The sequence below is a fragment of the Tenrec ecaudatus genome, chromosome 5 (genome assembly GCF_050624435.1).
Source record: "Tenrec ecaudatus isolate mTenEca1 chromosome 5, mTenEca1.hap1, whole genome shotgun sequence".
In the NCBI taxonomy this organism is placed as follows: domain Eukaryota; kingdom Metazoa; phylum Chordata; class Mammalia; order Afrosoricida; family Tenrecidae; genus Tenrec; species Tenrec ecaudatus.
The window spans coordinates 80,251,677-80,271,309 of NC_134534.1; the positions used below are offsets into that span (position 1 = coordinate 80,251,677).

The 19,633-nt window shown below is 37.5% G+C and overlaps 1 protein-coding gene and 1 non-coding gene across 3 annotated transcripts in view; one reads left to right on the plus strand and one right to left on the minus strand.

Moving 5' to 3' along the window:
* Positions 1–19,633, plus strand: part of SNTG1 (syntrophin gamma 1) — a 233,717-nt gene that overhangs the window by 13,763 nt on the left and 200,321 nt on the right. For both annotated transcript variants that reach the window (XM_075550673.1, XM_075550674.1), the window contains exon 3: positions 13,609–13,665. In XM_075550673.1, the coding sequence (XP_075406788.1) occupies positions 13,609–13,665 (57 nt within the window). The remainder of the gene's footprint in view (positions 1–13,608; positions 13,666–19,633) is intronic.
* On the minus strand, positions 2,956–3,146 carry LOC142449395 (U2 spliceosomal RNA). The gene has a single exon (XR_012784585.1). It is a non-coding gene; the product is annotated as a U2 spliceosomal RNA (small nuclear RNA).

The following is a 19,633-nucleotide window of genomic DNA, read 5'->3' on the forward strand; positions in this document are numbered from 1 at the left end:
AAGAGCCAGTTTTTAATCCAAAAAATGGGGGACCTTCTGCTAGTGGCTGATTTTCTGTACCATACATTCCCTTTCCATTTATGTGCACCCCAGAGTTTATGCTGTGTCCTTGCTGCCAGAGAATGATTTGTGGCATTGATAAGTTAATTATAAAAATATCCATAAATTCCCAAGTGCCTAGAAAAGTTATCAAAAGGATAAAATTGCTATGGTAATACTTCACAATGTCATAACTTACAAAATAACTGCAACCATAGATTAAAAATATTACTTTTATAAGTCAAGTTCTATGAAACAATAGTAGATGATAGAGAATGCCAAATAGATTTAATAGAAAAAAATCTCAGGTTTAAATCTGCATTCCTGGTACTATTTACATGAGGAAAAGATAATTTGCATGTCACCATCTGTGAAGAAAGTTTATGAAGTAGTAAAGGATTAAGAGTTAAATAGCAAAGCCCTGTAGCAATACTCCGAGTCCAAAAACAGATGCTCACCATCTGAAAGGCGTGTTCAAGGTTCTGAATTGTTTTAGGGTACTGACTCTACTCTGGGAAAAATAACTAACGTGTTTTTTTTTTGTAAAAGTGTTTTGGTTTCTTTCATGTCCAACTATAAATTCAACATCATTTTCTGATGCTTTAGGTTTACAGTTATGCTTTTTTTAGTTATGCTTTATTTTATGCCAAGGATGCGTCATTTCTGTTCTCAGTTTAGTAATGGAAATATTACTAAATATTCAAGATTTTTACACGGGAAAATGCACAACTTTGCAGAGAACACTGTGTGGTGCAAGAGGTGAAGGCACGGGTTACCCACCCAAAGGTTGTCATTCTCAGTGTTCCAGATGCCTCAGAAGAAAAGTCTGGTGGCCAACTTTGAAAATGAGTAATTAAAGTCCTTCTGAAGCATGTTTCTATTCTGATACACTGGGGATGTCACGAGTTGCAGTCAACTCAGTGGCAATTGGTATAATTAAAAAAGTAGATAGTCAGTTTAATATTTATTCTCAAGGCTAACAATGTATTTCCAATATTGGTATTAGTAAATATGAGTAATATTTAAAGTTGGAACAATAAATGCATAGTCTGTCAAAAAAAGTCAGAGTAGTACATTATAGGGAGTGCAGATATAGATCCATATGTGTGTTGTCAATTAATTTTTTGGAAATGTGTCAAATAAATTGGAAAGACAAGGAACATCTTTTGAATAAATAATTCTGGAAACAGTCTATAACCTTATGGAAAAGAAAATTATATCATATCTATCTCAAAATATTTTAGATTTATTTAACACTAGTCAAACTACAACAATAAAACTTCCTATGACTAGAAATCATAGGAAAACATTTCTGAGTGTGGGATAAGTGATTTTTTTTCAAGGGCCAAAGATAACTCCAAAGAAGCCCGAGATCGCAGCCATGACTTCTGTCAACATGATTAGGATAGAGTGGAGCTGCCTCCGTGGGTTTCCCAGACTGTAGCTCTTCCTAAGAGGAGAAGCACCCACCGTTCTGCCTCGGAGCGCTGGTACTTAGCAGTCTAACTTGCAACCATGATACCAAAAGGTACTAGTAAAACGAAGAAAGTCTTATTATGGACTTCATCACAATTGTTTGCTGAAAAACTAGGGAAAATGGAAAAGCAAGCCACAGCTACAAAAACTATAGGAGAAAACTCCTGTCATATATTTATTGGGCATAGGACTTATATCCAGATTATATCAGGGATTATGAAAATTAATGGAGGGAACAAATAACTCAAAAGAATAGGTGCTAAAGACTAGAAGAGACACTTCACAAAATGAAATATGCAAATAGCTAAGGATCACATGAATAAATGTTTAATGCATTAGTTTTCGTGGAAATTCAGATAGAACTAAAACCACAGGAAGAGCATCTATACATCCATTAAAATGGCTCATAAAAATACTCTTGTCAATGATATTATTCACTTAGTATTCTCATATATTCACATTCCTACATTGGAAAGCTCTTTGGTAGTTTCTCATAACTCAGCAAATTCATTCCTTTAAATGTATCAGAAAAACTTTAAACTACATTTACTAAAACATTTTTGTAAGAACATTCACTGACAAAAAAGGTTGCTGGGACTAGATAACTCAATTGTAGTATATTCACAAAATAAAACTCTACTTAATTAAATATATATATTATTTTAACTAAAAATATATATACTATTCTAAATATATATATACTATTCAAAATATATGTATGTTATTTTAAATATACATATATGTATATATATGCATATATACACACAGCATTAGAGATGAATTACAAAACCAGCATGTTGTACAAAATAAATCAGACATAGTATATCAAATGTGATTCCAGTCACATGAAGTTATAATGCAAGAAACGGTAGTATGTGCTTAAGGGAGAACAATAAAAATCTGTGGATGTGGGTGGGATGTGGGTACTTACTAGAATGTGGGCTGACAAAACTTCACAGGGCAAGAGGTACGTAGGTGTGCACATTATCGAAACCAAGTAAATTATGCTTATGGTAACATTGAAGAATTCTATTGTACATAAACCACACTACAACTAAGTAAAAGTATTAGAAAAAATAAAATAGCCCAATTGACCACATCAGTTTCAGAGCTGTGACACTCATGAGAACACACTGTGCCTCACAGATGTCTTCTACATCAAAGGTTGATTTGTTACTCTTTAGGGATGTCCAAAAAGATTCCTGTATGTGAATGACGGCCATTTCCTGCAATCAAAGCATTGCTTTCCTGTTTGCTTCACTAGCTGACTCTCTGTTCACTCTTGGAACCTCGTTACCAGTCAAGTACCACAGTCACACTGCCAAGTAGACTCTGGTGGAGGGGAGGGGGTCACTTGAATCAATGCTTTGATGTTCCCAGAGTGTTCTGATAGGGTGGTTTTGACTACAGCTTGTTTTTTTTCTTTTTTTAAATCCCCCGAGGGGGTGCACCGTTCCCGGAGGTACTGCAATACCAGGTCGATGCATGGAGTGGACGGAGCAAGCTCCTATTCCAACTCCCTGCTCCAAAAATCCATTTACTATATTGTCCTCAGATAGAGGACGTATCAGATATTAAACTGATAAGAACAGATACTACACTTGATCTTAGCCAAAAGGCCGAGAAGCACTACAGCTTGTTTTGACACCTCTATCACTTCACAAGCCATGGTGGTGTGGTGGTTACACATGGCGATATGCATGGTTGGCAATTTGAAACCACCAGCAGCTCTGAAAGAGAAAGGCTGGTCTTTCTATAGTTACATCCAGTGTTGGAAACCCAAAGAGGTACCTATGAGTCAGCATTGACTCAATGGCAATGAGTTTGGATTTTTGGTTTGGTCCCTTTATAGGACTGAACTTGAAAGAGGCATCTCGACTCTCTTTGGCCCACACCTGGTAAAACAAAGCTTAAGATTTTATAACACCTGTTCCTCATGTCTTCAGAAACTGTGTCTTATGTGACTTCTGTGTCTCCAGACGAGGTGACTAGAATCAGTCGCATACTCTAGCCCTATGTACTGGTGGCAAGTGGGAGCAACCGGAGTGCTTTTGTAACCCTTTAGATAAAGACCTTTTGACATATTTGCACTGGAACAACAAAAAAAAACAAACAAAACCAACCCTTTACTATATAGTATCTCTCATTTCAACCATGTACTTTCTAAAGTCAAATCTTAAATTCTTACTTTCATATGAGTTTGAAAGATGATTACATTTTGAGTGCATATAATCATTGATATGTGAGAGTAGAAAGTCATAGCTGTATATTAAAAAAAAAAAAAACAACCAAAATACTTTTCAAACCACCACAACAAAACAGTTTGTTCCCTGTCCTCTAAGGTTAATGGAAAAGTTGGAAAAAGTTCTCAGGTTGAGGCAAGTGTCCGCACTGTATCTAGGACATGACCTTGAAGCAATGGCTCCAGATGGGGAAATAGGAGAGAAGGCAGGACAGCTCATACAAAGTGTGTAACTAGGTAGCATTCTTCTGAGGGAACTGAAAATTCATTCTGCAAAAAATTCTACTTCCAGTTGGTCTTTATAGTCCTATGCCAGCTCCCGCTTCACCCTGAGGGAGTTTTTGAGGGTCGCATCTTTTACCCGTAATCTGCCCCATGTCAAACTGAGGGATACCCAAGGCACAGAGCCTCATGCTGTGATCAACAGGCAAGCCAGGGGCAAACCCTGGTCTGTGAGTTCTCAGGAGGTGGGGAGACCCTAGGTACATGTCACATCAGCATTTTTTTGGGGGGGGGGTTGGGCTTAGTTGAAACCTCGTATAAAGGTTGAGTAAACTTGAGAGTAAACCTCCAAGTTCCGCTGCCATGTCTACAGGTAATTATTACTTTCTGTATCTATAGATTTACCTGTCCTGGGTTTCATATATGGAAAATAATACCAATCAAAAACAAGAAACAAGCAACAAAGAGGAATCCTAACAAAACAAAGGAGAGCAAAACTTCAATTGAGAAGAAAGCAGGAACTGTTCAAAACTGAAACAACTCTAAAATGAGTCCAAAGGGAAATCATATGATAAAAAGCGTTCCATTTTAATCCAACTTCATCTCACATAATCAACATTAAAATGATCTCTGTCTGATAACCAGGCTATTCACTTCCACGTGAAAATCCCTCCTGTCCCCAACCTCACTGTTCATTTAAATAGTGTCCAATCACTTCATTTTTCACCCACACCAGCCAATAACTCATGTATTGTGCTCTGAAAAGCAGGCCTACATGTATAGAATTTCCTTTTCTCAACAGTGTTTTAAATTCTGTACTACTGTCGGAGGTAATGATACCCTCAATGGAAGTTTCTTATGCCCCGTGGGAATGATTTATAGTGTTCTCAATTCTAAAGTGATAGCGATATCTCTAAAATGAGCCAGAGACATATATGGGAATGGACTCGAGGCTCACACTTAATTGTATCCCCACTCCAAGAATAATTTGTTTATGAATCCTCAGGAAGAGATCACTACAGGCAGAGGGCAATAGCAAAATGTGGTGAAGACATCACATGGTGCCCGCTGTCCGAAAGAATAGTGTCTTCGGTCTTAAAGGCTTGTCTTAAAGCAAGCAGCCATCTGTGGGAGGCATCCACTCACTCCACATGGAAGAGGTACACCAGCCTATGTGATCCAAGGATTGTAAATAATAAAATTCAAATACAAAGGGGGTAAAAGTGTCAGAGCTTACATTCTGAACACCTGAATTGCAGACGGCTATGGAGGACAGAGGAAGCCCCAATCCATGTGCAGGGTCCCCACATGTTTTAGCTTCAGGTGAATTCCCTCTCACCATAGTACAAGGATGGGAATAGCCTTCCTCTTTGAGCTCATTTTTTATTGTTGAATAATATTTAATGGGCTGAGTATATCACAGTTGCTTTATGTATTTGCTTCTTCAATATCATAATGGTTGTTTTATATTTTGACAATTATGAATAAAATTGCTATAAATATTTTGAAGACGTTTTTGCATAAATATACCTTTTATAATAAATTAAACAAATGCCTAGAGATGCAGTTGTTAGATCATGTGATAAACTATGCTTCACTTTGTAAGAAACTGCCAAGTTATCTTCTAAGGTACCTGCGCCATCGACAATATATCAAAGTCTCTTTGAGTCCAATAATTGGCATTTAGGATATTAACCATCTTGATATGTGTGTGGCATTATTCCCAGTAATGGATGACATTAAATGTTCTCATATACTTACTTGTCACGTGTATATCTCTTTTGATAAGGTGTCTGTGCATTATACAAGCCTAAGTCACTTTTCGATGGAGCTGCTGTTTTCCTATTTATTAACTATAAAGGTTCTTTAAAAATACGAGCATCAAACTTCCTTAACAGAGATATAGTTTTCAACTATTTTATTCTCATTTCCTAATGGTATATTTCACAAAGTTCTTAACTTTAAAGAATTATGCTTTGGGGTGGTATCTAGAGACGTTCAGTTCATTGCCCATACAGTATACAACCGCTAACTCTGAACTTCAAGGAGATTAATGATTTCTTATTTTACATTAAGGTTAGTGATTCATTTTGAGATAGTTTTTTGCTATCTAGGAGACCAATTTAGTTCCATATTAATATTGTATCCTGTACTATGCTGTAATTAAGTAGCTCCAGGAATTTTAGTTGTGTTTACCTTAGTAAAACTGTTTGGATTTATTAGACAGGAATATTTCTTTTCCAGTTGGGATTAGTGTTAGTTTTCTACCCTTGTCTAATATACACCGACTTGGACTTCGAGGAAGTACGGTGTTGAACAGCAGTGGGGAGAGGGTACATCTTGGCTTATCCCTGGTCTTAGAGGGGAACATTCTGTGTCTTCCCATTTCCTTCCTTTGCTAACTCAGCCTGCTCCTTTTCCTTGTAATTTTATTAGTCTATCTCTCCTAATGTCTGGTTTGATAGAAAGGACAGTAGGAATCAGAGATCCTTGGCTAGTTTCAATCATGTTTCAAATCTTGGGAAAGTTACTTCTTATTGCAATTTCTGATTATCTACAATGTGGATACACTTCCGGTGATGGGGATTTTCCTTTTTTGCGTCACCGCCAAGGCCATTTGTACATTTAGCACATCATTTGCGGGCCATACTGGTCAAACCCTTAAGGAACTCACCTTTCCCGGGATGGCGGGAATGGCTCCTCCTTGGTGGGGCGTGTGATGTGAGCCGGTATTCGCGATGCTGCGGGGATTACATGGCCCCTGAGCCCGATATTCCCCTGGATAAAAGTGAGTTGTCTGATAATGACATAGGAAATTGATTGAATATTTATCTGTTTAGTCACATGATAAGCTCAATGATAAGAATGCTCTAAGTGTACAGAATACATGCTTTGTAATTGAAAGTTAACATCTGTTCACACTCTGTGAATGGCTTCGAAGAGCCAGTGATGACTTCTGCTTCATAACGTCACTGCTGGAGTCCTGCAATGTCATTAAAAATCATTCTCCAATTAAGAGTATGTTTAGTGTCTGCATTGTCCCACTCCTTCTTCTCTTTCACCTTCATATCTCAAGATGCATCTATCCCAGGAATACCTAATATCAATATTTTTGGTTTGTTTATATATATATATATATATATATTTATGCTCTAATATAATTCACACAAACAAATATATACTATTTCAAACATAATATGCATTATATTCCAGTGGGAAAGGGAGATTAAAATGTTGCTGTTATGCAAAAATACCCAAAGCATTTAAATAAGGTTTATTCATAATACTGATGATTAGGTGTGCAGCAAATATTTATAAAACCTAATATTGATTTTGAATATAGTTCTTGTCTCTTATAAACAATAAAGCTAAAGAATGATATTACATTTGCGCTTGTAAGTGCAAGTCTGTGTTGTATTTTTTTTTTTAGAAAATAACCAAATATTCTTACTTTCCCAAAGGACGGTGCTTTGTAACTAGGCAACAGCTTTTATAACACCGGAAATGTGCTAACACAATTTCAGAACAGCTTCCAGGCATTTTCTGATTTATGAAGTAAGCAAGAGAGAAACAATTCATTAGCATGGCCTTTTAAAAACTTAAATCTTTTATTTGGGAGGTGGGAGGGAAGAACCAGGGGTGACGTTGTGGAAAGCTGAATGACAATGACGTCAGTGCTAGAACGAGAAGTTGCCTTTTTCTGCTTCCCTCTGTCTGCAGCGGCCAATGTAAAATCTAGGTTTTAAAATATAAATGGGTTTGTTTTGCTTGCTTCTTCTACTGTTCGTGTTGCTCTGTTGTTAGTCGGTGCTATGGGGTCTGCTCTGACTTACAGCGGCCCTGTGTTCAACAGGATGAAGTGCTGCCCCCTTCTGCACCATCCTCACAGTTGTCCCTATGTGTTAGCCCTTTGTTGCCGCCATTGTGTCAATCCATCTCACTGAGCGCTCGCCTCTCTTTCACTGCCCCTCTACTTTGCCCAGCCTGGCTCCTTTTCCGGAATGAATCTCACCTGGTAAAGGAGTCCTGGCGGCTATGTGCAGGGTTGCGAAGCACAAGGTCAGCAGTTAGATGGACCTAGATGGGGTGTCGGCGCTCTCTATGGGAGGAGGAGGAGGCGCTGCGAGTTAGTCTTGGAAACAGCCTGGGGAAGATCCACCCTGTCCTCTAGCCTCTCTGTGAGTCGAAAGGTAGTGAGTTTGGTTTGGGTCTTTGTCCAAAGCACCTGAGAAGAAGTCTTGACATTCTTGCTTCTAAGGAGCATTCTGGCATTCTCAAGGGTAGCCTCAAGAAGCAATGGCGTTGAAGCGCTGGGCTGACTTAGCATGTGTATGTACAAGCCTATGTGCTTTAACAACATTAAATAAGTGCAAATTATGAGATTTTCAACAGTTTCTGCTGACAGGATGGTCTATCCAGACTCCTCTTTGCAGTGCCATGTTTCCATTCGATTTAGAATATGTCCTAAATATACTTCATATTCTCCACCAGAGACTTGACGCACACCGATGTGGAGTACTTAGATGCATTTTAAAGAATTTCTGAGACTCTGGATGGGCTACTCTCGAGAGCACATGCAACTACGAAAACAATGCTTTATCTACCAAGTTACCATCCTGCCTAATGCTGGTTCTGTAAGATGTGCTTGGCCATTTACATGATGGCATCGCTAATTAAAATGCATTTTACCTGACAAATTGAAATCTTCATTTTGAGGGAGCTGGCGTGGGTGGCCTGGGTTGAATGCCTCACTGGTTTCGATGCTATTTTAAGAAATGATGTTTTCACTACTTCAAGAAAAGAAACTAAGCAATGGCTCAGAAACCATTCACATTGGCCTAGCTTGATAGGCAGTTTGTGACGGCATTTTGATGGTCTGTTTTGTAAGAATGAAGATCACCACTTAATTAATCTATTCCTAACTAAATGTCTTCCAATGTTTGCAGGACTACTCTGTGAAATACATATGGTGTGTGTGTGCGTGTGTGCATGTGTGCGTGTGTGTGTGTGTGTGTTGGTGGGGAGAGGCATTTATGTGCTCTTTTTGTTAGAAGGAGAGAACCCTAGTAATTAAGCATTTGACCCTTAACCCAGTGGTCAGTTGTTTGAATCCACCTGCCTTTCCACAGGAGAAAGAGAGATGTGGTGAAAGTGTCTGCAGAGATCTCAGATGTCAGGCTTGGGGGAGCAGTTTTCATTTGTCCTATGCAGTTGCTTCCAGAGTGGATAAAATCAACTAGAAGGCAATGGATATGGCATTTCAGTTATCCTATAAAAATTCCTTCTGATGGGACCAGTGGTTCTGGGGGAACATGGGAGAAGGGGAGGTGGGAGAAAGGAAGGGAGTGGGGGACCAACCAGGGACAAGGGAACACCAAGTGAACTAAAATCAATGGAGAGAAGGGCTTAGGGTCTTGATCAAGGGCAATGTAGCAGTGAGGAATTACTGAACCCAAATTAAGGCAAAACATGATGGTGGGACAAGAGGAAAATAAAAGGAAATAGAGGGAAGAACCAGGAGGCAATGGGCATCTATAGAGGTCTAAATACAGGCATGAACATATATATATACATATATACATACAGGCATGAATATATATATATATATATATATATATATATATATATATATATATATATATATATATATATATAACTATGTAAGAATTAAGGTTGCAGATGGACATTGGGCCTTGATTCAAGTACTCCCTCAACGCAAGGACACTTTGTTCTAATGTTCCAGCCTTCTGTGATGCTCATCTTCCCAACAAAATCTCTGAAGACAAAATGGGTAAATAAGCAAATGTGGTGAAGAAAGCTGATGGTGTCCAGCATCATGGATCTTGAATACTTGAAGATAAACAAGCGGTCATCTAGTCAAGAAACAAGAAAGCCCACATGGAAGAACAATACCAGCCTGTGTGATCATGAGGTGTCAATGGGGTCAGGTATCAGGCATCAAAGACCCAGAACAAAACCATACCCAATATGAATGGGGTAGGGGTATAGAGTGGAGACCCAATGCCCACCTGTAGACAATTGGACATCCCCTAACAGAGGGGTCACAGGGGAGAGATGAGCCAGTCAGGGTGCAGTAGATCCCCAATGAAACACACAACTTTCCTCGAGTTTTTTGTTTCTTCTTTCTCCCTACCATCATGACCTCAGTTCTACCTTACAATTCGGATTAGACCAGAACATGCACACTGCTATGTCAGGGGAATCCAGCCCCTAACACATCATTACGGGTCCGGTAGGCGCAATTGTACCGCGATAATAAGTAAAGATCATAGTAAAGTTATGGAGAACATGAGCGATAGAAGAGAAATATTGAAATAATTGGAGTCAGACACGATTCATGGTAGCATGCTTACCTCAGCCCCACTTGATGGTCCATGTGGAGGGAGAGAGCTCTTTAATGCTAGCCCAGGCTTTTTAGATTCTCTGGGGACATGCAAACCCCCTAATTACAGGTGAGTACAAATGTCACCGAAAGGCGTTGTGCTATAGGTAATACAGTAATGAGAGGGGGTGGTCTAGGGACATACATGCAATAGTAAGAGGAGGGATTGGGGGTGTACATGTGATAAGATGGACGGTTAACTTAACTTTGGATGTCACAGGGTCAGTTTGGCCTGTTCCCTGGCTCAACTGATAGAGACCATTATTGGTGTTGTGTGAAAGCTTGGTTGCAGGCCTCAGGGAGGAATAGTTTATTGTCCCTAGTAGCAGGAAGTAAGGCCTATCATATAGTGTGGTGACTAACTGCCCTCGGGGAGGATGTCTATAAGAGTCTGACCTCTCACCACACTGCTACACAAAAGAGCCCACAACACAGGAAATACAGGATAGCTAAATCCTCAGGGCCAACAATGAGAGTAGAGATACCAGGGGAATTGGGGTGGGGGAGGGGAGAAAGGGAAAATCAATCACAAGGATCAATCTATAGCACCCTCCCAGGAGGACAAACAACGGGAAAGTGGGTGAGTGCTGACCGGATGATGTAAGATTTTAAAATAATGCTCTATAACTTATCAATGGTTTGTGAGGGAGAGTAGGCAGGGGAGGGAGGGGGAAGAAATGACCTGATATCAGGGGCTCAAGTGGGAAGAGAATGCTTTGAAAATGATGATGGCAGTGTAATGTGCAAATGTGCTTGACACACTGGATGAATGTATGGATTGTGATAAGAGATGTAAGAGCCCTCAATAAAAGTATTTAATTAAAAATATTCCTTCATGGATTGTACAAGTGTGAATGTGAGTGTGTAGGTGTACATATAAGTATTTACTATGTGTCAGGTCCCTTTAAAAATATTAATTCTAAAAATAAATAAATTTTATTTATTATTTTACTTGATTTTATAGACTTGGAAACAGAAACTCCGAGAGTTTAAGTCATCAGTCCAACATAATATGTTGTAGTTTTGATATTTGATCCTTTGACCGATTTGTGACATCAGTTACAATATTGTTGCAAAGTCAGCCTAATTGGAATGAATTGTTTAATGGGAAGTAATAAAACAATGGAGCCCTGATGGTGCTGTAAACCGAGCATTGGGTTAGTAACCACAAGGTCAATGGTTCAAACTCACCTCCCCTCAGTGTAAAGAAGATGAGATTTTCTGTTCTTGTAAAGATTTATAATCTCAGAAACCTAACTAGGCTCACTATAAGTTGGAAATTACTTGAAGGCACTGAATTTTGGTTTTGGTCTTCAAAGATTTATGAATATAACATTTTACTGTTGTTCTGGTGTTAATTCCCCATTAAATAGTATTTCTAACACTTTTTTTTTATTTCACAATAGAGTTTACGTATTTTTGATGCGTGTTTTCACCTTCCATATTTGCTTTTGTATATGCAGGTATATCTTAGTGAATAGAGTTTATACTGTTAATTCTAAAATATTGCATATTCTGATAGTGATGGCTGCATCCAGTATTCCATAAATAAAAGCAAAAGGTATTATGGAATTTTGAATAAGGATATTTGGATTTATATTGCAATTTGTTTTGTATAAATTGTAATGCAGAGAGAAACTAATCTGTATTTATATATATTTAATGCTTACTTCAAAACATTATCTAATGACAGGCTATAAGTAAAATAAGTAGTATTGAAGTTGTTAAAATTATTTGGGAAATTGTAAAAATGAAGTAGTGCATTACTGAATGATACTAATTATAATACTTTTAGGAATGGATATTTAACAAATACATTTTAATCCCCAATCATGAAGGCCTATATCCAAGATAGTTCCACTAATAACTATATACTCATGTAGAAGCCCAGTTTTTCAGCACACTTTTAATGCAGTTTTTGTGGTAAAATTATGTGCATCGGCTGATATTCAGGTCAATTTATACTCGAGTATATATGATAGTATGTGTGTGTCTCTCTCTCTCTTTTGGATTTGATATATAGTTCTTTAATCATTATTGTGTTTTTATTTCTGAAAAATATACTTTACTTGACTAAATGAAAAATCTTGCCAAATGATGAGTTTTAGTCTGTTTTTACCACATTTAGCAAGAGACATGAGAAACACAGATTTTTGTTTCTTTTAATTCCTTAGTTTTTATTTTTTAATAATAGTGTTCCACATAATTTCTTCATAACCAAGGGTATCATGATAAATTATGTTGTGAATAGATATATCATTCATGGCTAATAAATAATAGTTTAATATATTATCATGAAAGAGTAGTATTTAAATTTGGATATGAATAATGTAGCCAAATATATTAAGCTGTTGGGAAGGCACAAGGATCTGGTCCTCTATTAATCTGTATAAATGAAAACTTATATTTATCAGTATCAAATGTCCATCCCAGATATAGGGACAGACACAGATACAGGGCGAGCAGGGTGAGTAGCTCAATGGTACGGGCATAGGAAGATAAGGTTCAATTAGACTTATGTAAAAGAGCATATTATAAATTAAAATATTGAAATCTTCCATCATGCCTTGAGTGTACACACATCTAGAAATGACAGCCTTAAATCAGAGAAATAGTTGTTGAACATTTTTAAATTGGATTAAAGAAATTTTCCTAATGTGTTTCTTTGTGATAATACATATATTGTCTTTGTAATTATTAATTGCAATCAGCCAATCAATGCATTATTGTCTCCTTTATGGTAGAAAATTAGGCATTGGTTTTCAACATAGATAATTCTATTTATTATTATTACTTCATTCTAATTATTATTATTACTTGTTTGAGAGACCATGCAATCCATTCTCTCTCAAACAATTAATTATATTCACTAAGTATAAGGACAGCTTCAATTTTGACATACACATGAATCAGAGTTCAGTGAATAGTGGAGATATACCCTCCTTTGTAAAAAGTACTATTCAATTTTGATATGATTACTTTCATGTAACCAAACATGTGCAATTTCTTAGACAATCAGAATGTATAGTGTGAAATATGATGATGCTAATCATTGATTTAAAAACATATATTCCAGGTATTAAAAATGTAGAACTTAACATATTTTCTTTTAAACATGCTGTCTCAAATATTTTATTGTTCAAAAGCAAATCTGAAATCCGGTGGTAAATGGGATGTAAGTACCATATTATGTGATCTAATCACTTTCTGAAATCCTGTCTTTCAGGAGCGAACGGTGGCCATCAGAAGACAGACAGTAGGAGGGTTTGGACTAAGCATCAAGGTAGTGGCTAGCTTTCGCATTTCATTACAAAAGCGGTGCTCGCATGCAGTACTGGGTATACTTTATGTTTGCAAATTAATTCTGAGACAAACATTTCTATAGAAAATGCCTTAATATTTGGGCTGGAATATATATCAGAAAAGTGCTCACAGAATCTTTGCTCCCCTTACCAGATGATTTAAGAATTTATTTAAAATGTATTAGAAACTTTTATCTTACCAGACATGGCATACAACTCAATTATTTTTTTCCTGTGGCTTCCTGTGAAATATTGTGTTCTGCATATCATCTCTAATCAATCAGAATGTAAAATACTGACCTGCTAGTGCATGAGACAAGAACAAATTTGATGGAGGTAAGATATGGTAGTAAGTAAGGTATTGGTCTTCGATTCCTCTTCTTTTTTTTACTTTAAATTTTTCCAACAGTTTTATTGGCATGTGATTCACATATCATACAATTCAATAATTAAATCACATCAGAAAGTGTCGTACAGTCACCACTACAGTTTGTTTTAGAAGCCTTTCTTCATTCTTTATCTCCTAGTTACTGGCTCCCCATTTCTCCTGCCACACCCCACAGAACCACCAATCCCTTGACTATGTCTTTACAGTTACCTGCCCTAGATATCAGACCCAACAAACCAGTGCTAAACAAAACTAATTACCAAGAACAACAAAGTAAAACAGATTCAAAACCTCAATCAGAAAGAAAGTAGGAAATATAAAAACTAGAACGAATTTAAATAGATCATAAGGGAGATCAAAGAAGAGGGTACTAAATTTTGACCTACCTACGTCTGCAATGATCCACTTTTCAATTATTATAATGTCACACCATAAAGAAGGCTTTTAGGAGACACAAACATCTTAGCATCTTATTTATTTTAATGACATATCTATTCATTTTTGCCCATTACTAAATCCTAAGTGGCTCTTATTTATATATAGTGTTGATTATTAAAGATGCATAACATCTCTAACTTACCATTCTCAGAATCAATCAAATTAAAACTGAAGTTTTAAAAGCATGGAAATTGTTATCTATAAATGTAAATATTTTAAAAATGGATTTGCTCTTTATAAACTTATACCTATGTACACACATATAAATTTAAAACTTCACCTTGTTTCTTGAGTTAAGCATTTTGTGTGGAGTATATATGAATTATACTACTTAGCTATACATTCCATGAAGCTTTATCACAAGTCAATTTATATATACATGCCAAGGAGAACTATAAATTCTTATACATATCACCTTGATTTGCCCTAATGAGGGAACTCAGAAAAAGAGATCAATTTTCAACACACTTGAGTTCTCAGAGATATCATTGTTATTAAATGGAAAATTAATTTTAAAATATATTTTGAGGTTTATTTTCATTCATAGAGTCATGCAGAAGAGGAAATGCCATAATTTAATAAACAATGGTTGGTTTTTATTGATTTTTTGTTTTGTTTTGATTTTGGCCAGGATGTTTAATGATATTATGAATGATGTAAAAGAGTCACTCAAAAGTTCGTGAATGGAGAATTCGGACTGAATGTGACCACCATTCCTTAGTGAGAGTTGACTTCATCCGAGAAAAGAATTTTTGTATACTCTGGCATTTACATAGGTTTTGGTGGTGGAACGATACTATTTTGTGTCAGCACGATAATATAATTTTTCAATAGTCATTTATAATGGAAACCCAATATTACTCAGTTGTTATTGAAATATGTCAGAAATAATCGGGTTGGTTCTGACTCATCGTGACCTTCCGCACAACACAAAGGACACTTCCTGGTCCTGCGCCGTTCTCACCATTGTTCGTACGTTGGAGCCATTGTTGCAGCCGCTGTGTCCGTCCTTCTCCTTGAGAGCCGTTCTCTTTTTGGCTAGTCCTCTCTTACGAAGTCTGTCTCCAGGGCCTGGTCCTTCCCACAAGTCCAGAGTACATGGGACTAATTTTTGCAATCCTTTCTTCTCAAGAGCATCCTGCTTGTCCTTCTAAGACTGACTTGTTTGTTCTTTTGGCCTAGACGTTTTGAAAGCAACACGAGTCTTGCCAAATGAGCCTATTTGGCTCAATGTTTTCATTATTTCATCCTAATCAAGCTCTTGTGCATATAATTGCAATTGTGGTGCCTGGAGGAGGAAGGGATGGTGGAATTGCTGACCTCTCCTGACTTTCGAGTTGGCACGAGGGGGAGGTTAGACATGCCTTGAAGGTCTATTGTTTGTTACCTATTCTGATACCAAAAGTTCCTCCCACATCACGACACATCTATGGTGGATTCTATCATTCCTTGCAATGGCCATGTAGAACTCACCGACAATACTTATGAACAAGGGAATTTATTAGGGATATTCATATGTAAGTACAAGTCAGTATCAGCAAACAGCAAGGATATAGTTATTGGTCGACAGCAGCATTCATCTTGTTCAATACAATCTTTTGTAGGCTTATTCTTATTGTAAAATATTTTGAAAATTCATTTTTCTTTATCATTGTGCTATGTTCTATCATGTATGCACATATACGCAACATTTTACGTATCTATTCATGGACTGTTTGGAAACTTAGATTGTTTCCATCTTTCTGAAATTGTGAATAGTGATGGAATGAACATGGATGTGCATATATTTGTGTATCGTTTCTATGAGGACCCTAAGGTATACAACGTTCAGTGAAAATATTTTTAAAATATCATAGAAATCTATATTAAAATGTTAAAAATGAAACTATTGTTTCAAGCCATATCTCTCATCTAGCTTTACACAATTCTAATTTTTTTATATTTCTAAACCTTCTGTGAAGAATCTGCACTCATCCATTTGCACAACATTGATCTGCAAGGACTCAAATAATTTTTCCCCTGAAATGTTATTTTGCATTTGGAGAAGAAAAAGAAGCCAAAGGGGGCAAAATCAGAGCTGTAGAGTGGACGAGGTGATGTCTCCCAGTGAAATTCCCATAGGAAACTTCCCACGACCCTCGAGAAATAAACAGGTGCATTGTGCTGCAGGGAAAAGAAAACTAAACAAAAATGCTTGAAAACCTTCCTTCTTCCATGCAAATTTTCTGCTCTCTTTACCACCAATGCAATTTGCAATTTTTAAAATCTTCTTCCTAAGAAAGCTCCATTAATACCTTCTGTTTTGACAGTGTCTTTCAAGATTAACCCTTGAGAACCCCAGTAAAGGGTCGCCATAAACTTGTGAGCCGACATCTCTGCCTTGATGTTAACTGGCCCCGGAGACACCATCAGAAGCCACTGTTTTGATTCGGTCTACTGTTTAGAGGACTTTAACGAGACCTAGAGACCTAGATTCATGAATTACTGAGGGAACCTGCAGCCATCATCTCATGGCATAGACATGCTCCACATGCTTTGCATGGGACAATCTGAGCATGCATGAAATGGAACCCTAATAGAGCTACTTTTTACTTATCCTCATGATGAAATATACTTTTGAATATGGCTACCTCAGTCACAGCAATCGAACAAAGTACAGGAAGACTTCATGTTACAGCAGCTGCCATAAGCATACAGAGTAAATATGAGTTACCTGCGAAATGTCCTTGCAAATTCACTTGCAGTCTCCAACAACAGTAAACATAAGCCATTTCTGTGAGTGTTTTATTCTAGTTGATCCTGAAGTGTGCTAAGACTTTGCGATGAGACCATGGGGAATATTGTTGGGAATGAAAATTAGTATCAGATGAGCATTATACTCAAACTAAAGGAGAATTAATTTGAGTACAAGACCCGACCCTTTAGAATGAGTGACAAGTTTAAGTCCCAATGTTGAAGTATAGCAAACTTGACATTGATTCCTGCCTGGCTCTCAGAAAAATCTGGGCTGGTGGATGGTATTCTACATTCAGTGAGTACCAATGTCATGATCCCTCTCTAATATTGAGGTCTGACATAGACAATAGGGATTGGTCTCAAAGAGGATGGATCTGACGAGATGTAGTTAGCAGGTATTCTAAATACGAACATGTCCTCCAGACACCATCTCCGTCACATGGTAAAGGGTTGCAGCTGAGTGAGTTACGAAGTGTACAGTTTTAGGAATCTGCAGTAGTTATATATCCGTTTGTCAACTTGAGGAATAATCTCTCGGCCCACTCCCTGCAAGACACTCTACTGACAAGGCTGACTCCCAGCACGACATCTCTGAGGAGAAGCCACATGGACCTACCCTGATGCACCCCTGGGTGCCGAAGATGCCACGTAGAGACCCCTGCCAGCGCCGAGGTGCTTACACTGCCACTGGATCTACAAGATTTTCTACCCACTGGGCTTGTGATTGTCTGCCCTTCAACATCATTGCCTGTGTTTCGTGAGTCTAAAGAGGATTTTATCGATCGGTATCAGACATATGGGCTAATATCAGCCTAGTGAACTTAGACTGAACTGGGTTGGGATACTTTCTTAATGTACAGTTACCCTTTATATACAACTCTCTCTTACACGTATATGCGTTTCTATGGCTTTGTTTCTCTAGTCTACCCAGACTAACACTGAATCCTTAGAAAATAATTTCCAAACCCTGGGCTGGGCTGCACAAATCTGCTTGCAAACTTGCTTGCAATACTTTGGAAACAAAGTATTGCAGATTTTTTAAAAACATTATTACAAACATATTCTTGAAAATATCAAAGTTCTAGGCCCCTATCTTGATTCAGGTGCAAATAATAGAGACTTTGTTTTCAGCATTTCTGTCCTTGTTTCACGTTTTTTCTAAGTATTAGACAAGGTTGCATTTTTTATAATAAAGTTAAATTTAAGATCCCCATAACTGGAATTCTCACTTTTATTGTGTGTGCCTGTGGTTGTTATTACAATGTGTTGAAAGCTCCCAAAGAATGTGTTAGTAAATGTATTACTTTTCGCCTCTATATATTTTTCCTCCAGAAACTTAAATTTCACAAAAACAAAATGCCTGGTTGTTTCCAAGTGAAACATAGACTTATCCTTAATAAAGTCCAAATTTTGTGAATAATTAAGGTACATTTTTGCAAGCAAATGTGCCCCCTAGTAAACAACAAAAATGTAATAATTCTTAAACTTTTGGGAATGCGTTATAGTGGACCTTTTGCCTTGGTTTAAAAGTTGATTAAAAATTGGCACAAAACAGCTTGTAGAATACAAAGTTGTATTGTTTTATTTGAATTTCACCTTTTCCAGTGGCTTTTAAATCATTAGATTTGGGTGAAATTTTACAGAGCAAATTAGTTTTCCTTTTAAGATCCTATATTGTATCGTTCATGACATTGATTGCAACCCACACAATGTAATAACACTTTTGTCACTTTCTCCTGTGTTCACTATTTTCATTTCTCCCCCTTTCCTATCCCTTTCTGCCTCATGAGCTTTATTTCTGAAGAAATGATAGCTTTTTAATCTCATATGTGATTATATATATAGCTTTTTACTCTCATATGCAACTCATGAGTGGACGTCCAATACTAGTCCATAAGTCCAAATACCAGTCCATATCCCTCTTAAGACTCATGAAGCGACGTGCAATGACGCAGAATGCAGGGACATCACTGGCAGGTGGGTGCAAAATCTTGTGGATCCAATGTCAGTGGCTGCGATTCCAGGGCTCAAGCAGATCACAAGGTGGATCCTCAACGGGAAGGTGAAGGCTGAGAGAGAGAGAGAGAGAGAGAGAGAGAGAGAGAGAGAGAGAGAGAGAGAGAGGGTTCCCAGGACCCTCCTTAGGAGGAGGTCATGCCCACAAGGAGGCGCCATCAGACTGTGACCTGATAGGCTAAATTCCACCCTGACATTTCATGTTAATATGAAATTATGTGACTATCACATATTATTGATTACCCTAAGGAATGTGTACCTCTTTGAAAGTTGAGCTTTGGGGTTGGTGGTGAATGCAATTTCAGACTTGAAGGGGTATCTAAGGACCATAAACTTGGGGGCTTACAATCATTAGACCAGTACACTTCTCT